Source organism: Lolium rigidum, unplaced genomic scaffold, assembly GCF_022539505.1.
Source record: "Lolium rigidum isolate FL_2022 unplaced genomic scaffold, APGP_CSIRO_Lrig_0.1 contig_10843_1, whole genome shotgun sequence".
NCBI classification, from domain to species: domain Eukaryota; kingdom Viridiplantae; phylum Streptophyta; class Magnoliopsida; order Poales; family Poaceae; genus Lolium; species Lolium rigidum.
Window position 1 is genome coordinate 14,586 of NW_025899799.1, and position 5,307 is coordinate 19,892.

The following is a 5,307-nucleotide window of genomic DNA, read 5'->3' on the forward strand; positions in this document are numbered from 1 at the left end:
AGAGGAGGGCCCCACGCAGAGCAGCATGCCTGCCCATCTGACCACGTCGTTCGACGGCCACGCCGCTCCAAGGCACATCCTCGCTCCAGCTGTTCATGGACTAACTGCCCCGCGCGAGGGACGAGGACGAGCAACATGCCACTAAACAGAGCAAGCGCCCGCCGTCCCGGGACGCCATCCGAAGGTAATTGGCCAAGATCTCGCGGCGGCTCCGCATGGCCTCGAGTCCCCGCGCGGCGGTAGCCGAGGGGAGAGGGCTATGTTGCATGCGCAAGTGCTGGTCGGCGCAGGCTGCCCAAATCCGGTACAGATGAACTGGTGATGTCCGTCTAATCGACCGCAAATCTGTGGAAGAATTGAAACAAACATCGATCTACTACCACATCGACATTTATCAAGTGATGTTATCTGCGTGTGTAGCAATTCACAGAGACAAAATATTTGTCCAGTACTGGTGTATATGCGCTGATTAATCAAGTGTTGTTATCCAGCATCACTACTACCCGTGATTTAGAGCAACGTCGCTGCCTTCGATTTAGAAACATAGTGAGAGATGAGATTGGAGAGACAACTAAATTAATCAGCTAGGTTGTTCGTCCTAACTTCAGAACATAATCTGGCCAAGCCATCAGGCCGGACGCGCCGCCAGTGCCTATCTCGCGCAGCCCCGGCTCTTCCCAGACACCATCCCTGTTGATGCTGTTGCCACGGGTTGCTCGATTGGGATGGATTTGAGAGTAAATAAAAGAAAATTAGTAGAAGAAAATGAATATGATACATGGGCTCCACTATGAGTGAAAGTAGCATGTAATCCTGGCCGGGATTTTTGCTTCCCGGTGTACCAAACAGGTTCAAGGTTTAATTTAGACCGGGATATAATAGTTCAGGGTATGAACGACAGGGATTTCGACTTCAGGGTTCAAACCGCCAAACCTCTACGAGTTCAGGGTTTGAAACGAACTTTTTCCTGATCAAATTCGCCTGTCTTTTTCATAGGAGAATCGATCTATACATGACTTCCAATACAAGACGAAATTACTGCCACATATTTGGCATCAATCTTTCCTTGATTTGTACCTCGTGGCGCAGGTCACAAACGCCATAAGATTCAGGCAGCCCAGTCCGGCCATCATCCAGAAGAATCGATCCAGCCGCCCCTCGTTCAGGTCGTCGGGGATCCAACCCGGCGAGCCTCCTGTCGTCGTCGCCCACTGCACGACCGTGAGTAGGCACGAGTTCAGGTAGCCGCCGGCCGCGACGGCGACAAGTCCAAGAGCCGTGCACACGGTCTTCATCGCCACCGGCGCCTGGCTGTAGAAGAAGTCGAGCTGCCCGACGGTGGTGAGCACCTCACCCACGCCCACCAGCGCGTACTGTGGAGCCTGCCACAACAGACTTATCTTCGTCCGCAGAAGAGGCGCCGCCGTCGCCGCGTGGAGGCGCTCCGTCTCGACGATCGCCGCAGCGGCCAGGGCGAGTACGGGCATGACGAGACCGATGCCGACCCTCTGCAGCTCCGAGACGCCCTTTTCCTTACCGGTGAGCCGCCTTGCTGCCGGCACAAAGACCCGATCATAGAGAGGGACCAGGACGACGACGGTGAGCACATCAAAGGTGGACATGGATGCGGGCGGGACACGCATGGAGCCCACGGTGGCATCCATGGACGTTCCCTGCTCCACGAACGTGGACGAGACCTGTGCCGACACAGCATAGAAGAAGACGATGGTCGCCCAAATCGGGAACATCCTCACAAGAATCTTGAGCTCCTCCACCTGCGTCACGGCGCAGAGCCTCCATGGGTTGTGCGCCGCCGGTACTGCTGCCTCATCCGCCTCCTTATTCGAAGTCGTGATAATGGCGGCTTTGTCAAAGAATCTGATCAAGCAAGGGGCAGATATCTTCAATCAAGAATCTGACCAAGCATGCAGCACGATGGAAATCTCAGAGATTTTATTGAACTAACTGAAGATCAGTGGTGTGCTCTATACACTCGATTCCTTTCATCGCGTGATTGTCTTCTGGCAGCTCGTGGAGCAGAGAGCTATTAGCCGGCAGGTCGACGTTGTACTTTCTGATGGCTGCCACGATGACCTGGAAAACTCTTGTCAGCGGGCTGCCCCGGGTTCGATGAAATCTGTACGTCTGTGATGCCGCAACGAGGACGGAGAGCCCGGCGGCTAGGAGTGCAACCTGCATGGTCAGGCCGAGCGCCCACCCATAGTGGCCCTGCACCCACACGATGCCGGTGCTGGATACCAGCGACGCACAGTTAATGGTGAAAATGTACCAGTTGAAGAAGGGGGGGCCTTTCGCCGAGCACTCAGACGGGTCGCCGTCGTCAAACTGGTCGGCGCCGAAAGACATCAGGCACGGCCGGAGGCCGCCTGATCCGATGGCAATCATGTAAAGGCCGAGAAACAAGATGAACTCTTGAGCCGACACCATGTTCGACATTTCGTTCCTGATGAGCAGCGGCAGGTACGCCGAGAGTGCTGCCATGAGCATCCCCTGCCGCAAATTAAGAAATGGAGAATTTCAAGTGGAATTCAGGATTTCTAGATATAGAAATAGAATGTTAGGACATGCATTTAATTGTTCATGCTAAGATCTATGATTGATTGAAGTATTGGCTAGCTTGTTGGTGGATTAAGCGTACGTACCGCGACGCCGACGGAGCCGGCAATAACCATGGTGCGGTACCTTCCCCAGTAGGAGTCGGCCACGATGGCGCCGGCTAGTGGCGTGATGGAGCAAGTGGCCGCCCAGGTGGAAAAACTCCTGGCGGCGACGACGTTGCTCTCGCCCAGGACGGCGGTGAGGTATGTTACGAGGTTGCACCCGATCCCGAATATCGCCAGGCAGTAGCAGAACTCAGTTCCTGCATTTTACCGTCCAATTGAAGCAACCCGACAAGATTGAGTAAAATTAACTTTGATCACCACAGGAGGAATATTAGTAGGAGTACCAAGAATAGGTAAGTTGCCCTACCCTACGTGTTATCTCACCAGAGTCACCAGAGAGAAATATTTATATCTTCAAATATCAAAACTAGAAATCCGCGCAAGTAGAATTGAACAGGAAGATCCCGATCATACAGATATCAGGCGGAAGAACAGAGATTACCTAGAATGAAGCGGCACGCGCGCCATCCACCTGTGCGGTGCTTTAACGCCGGGTTCCCTTTGAAATCAAGAGACCCGTCGCTGGTGTATATCTCCTCTGCCTGCAACGGAAACCCGTGCCAAGTTAACGGCCGGGAAACATCCACCAATGAATCAAGCAATTCCGTTATGCAGCAAGATCAAGAGAGAAACTGAATCATAGAGGGGACTGAAGCTACACTTATCCAGGACAAAGCTTGTGTCTCCATTTTAGAAACAGAGGAAGAAGGCAGAGGCGAGGGAGAAGGGACCTTGATGGTAGGGCGGTTGAGCAGTGCAACCGTCTGCTCTCGCTGCTCGCTTCCGGAGGCCATGGCCAGTATCTCGTGCGAATCGGAAAGGCTGTGAATTGTGGGAAGCTATAGCCTCTAGGCGCTATTGAGGAGCTTGCAACCATCCTGTGATCATTTCTGTACATGATTATGGTACAGGCAAGAGCGAGAGGAACATTAGAGCTACCAAATTAATTAGTACGTGGTCACTAGGTCTATCTGTCGCCATGGGCCTCGTATTCATTATGTGAATTAACTTCTGTCTGGAAATTTAAGAATTGAGTGCTGAATCTCTAAATTAATGTGTGCTATTTCAATAACTCACTTAAACAACTAAAATGAGTTTTTCATTTCATTGAAGAACTAATTTACCAACAATATGTAAAGTCCACACCAAGAATTTCTTTAAAAGATAAATGGTAAACCAAATGCAAATTAAAATTGGAAACTTAATAAAATGGAAAGAGGAATGACGAGTCATCTAGTTTTATCACTTGGGGGAACCTTTGGTTCGGTCCACAGGACCAGGCGACGGCGGCACCATTTTCTCAAAAACCTCCGTCTAGGCCATTTGGGAAGAGGTCAAATAAACAGTTGTAGGTTGGGGGTAAGGTGAAGTGATGATGGTTGGCTGCTGCCCAGGGCCTAAGCTTTCGTGGCGCAGTGTACGGCACGGCAGATGCATCCTGGTCGGCGTTTTCTCCAAATTCATCGAGATCCTTCCTTTTTCTCACCGACTCCTCTAAATGCATTGTGATTGTTGTGTCATAAATTAAGATGACTAGCCCTAATTTATTCAGACCCAAGCGCAAAACGAGCTGTACAAGTTGAAGAATGAGGTTGCTATGCTGAAGAATATGTAGAGAACTCAAACACAAGTTATGAGATCTTAGAAACAGGAATAAGAGGCAGAAAGAAATCTGTTGCCGGCCCAAAAATAGGGTCTTAAAGATGAAAAGAGAAAGTTAATATATCACATATACGATCTGCTCAAACTTAGTTTTCAAAACAAGGAAAAACTCAAGAGAATCAGGGCTATTTGTGATGAGTGATGAATGTGTTACAGATGTAATGTAGGAGATTCTGCTAATGGTTGAACTACGTAGCATTTATAATGTACACTAAGTAGCATTTCTAATGTACAATATTGCTAATGTTTTAACTAAGTAACCCTCTATTTGACCTGGTACATATGTTATTTGTGAGTGAACTAGACCGATGATTATATACAGAGATCATACTATGGAGAGATGATTGATCATAATCTATGGCATAAGTTAACATGACCATGCCATAGGTTCTCACTCATGCCATAGATTCTGATCAAACAACTCTACCAAAAATCTTCATACTATGAGGCCTATATTATCTTGCTTTGCATATTTCTGCTTTTTCAATGGTGCTATCCAACCAAGTTCATCAATTGTGCATTGGCCAATGACTCAAATATGGCACTATGGAAGGCAATATGCTGCACTCAAATTTTGTCGTGTGTGTCACATTTCTTGCACACTAGACTTAGTTTGCTGACAGTTCATTTACCTGCCGTGTGACCCCCGTTTTGATTTTGCTTCCGCATTGGCCAATGATTCAAATATGGCACTGTGGAAGGCAAGGTGTTGTCCTTAAATTAGCCGTGTGTGCCACATTCCTTGCACACTAGATTTAGTTTGGCTACAGTCCCTTTGCATGTTGTGTGACCTAATGTATGAGGCCTCTCTAATATTTTTGATGTTTTTGTTCATCTCGTATGCACTTGCTTGTTGTGAGTAGTCACCTCTAATGGCATGTGTTTTATGTGCAGAGTGAGTAGATCCACCTTGAGGCACCTACAAGTTTCCTGGCGAGGGTCCGTCCAAGAAGCGTCGAGG

General features: G+C 49.0%; 1 protein-coding gene across 1 annotated transcript; it reads right to left on the minus strand.

Annotated features, from left to right (window-relative positions):
• Positions 1 to 756: 756 nt before the first annotated feature.
• LOC124680254 (protein NRT1/ PTR FAMILY 8.3-like) lies at positions 757 to 3,564 on the minus strand. Its single transcript, XM_047215340.1, has 5 exons — positions 3,416 to 3,564; positions 3,127 to 3,226; positions 2,664 to 2,881; positions 1,967 to 2,511; positions 757 to 1,878 (listed from the first exon to the last, which is right to left on the minus strand). Exons 1-5 carry the CDS (start codon positions 3,476 to 3,478, stop codon positions 1,056 to 1,058), a joined length of 1,749 nt encoding a protein of 582 aa, XP_047071296.1. The 5' UTR covers positions 3,479 to 3,564; the 3' UTR covers positions 757 to 1,055.
• Between the last annotated feature and the right edge of the window lie 1,743 nt (positions 3,565 to 5,307).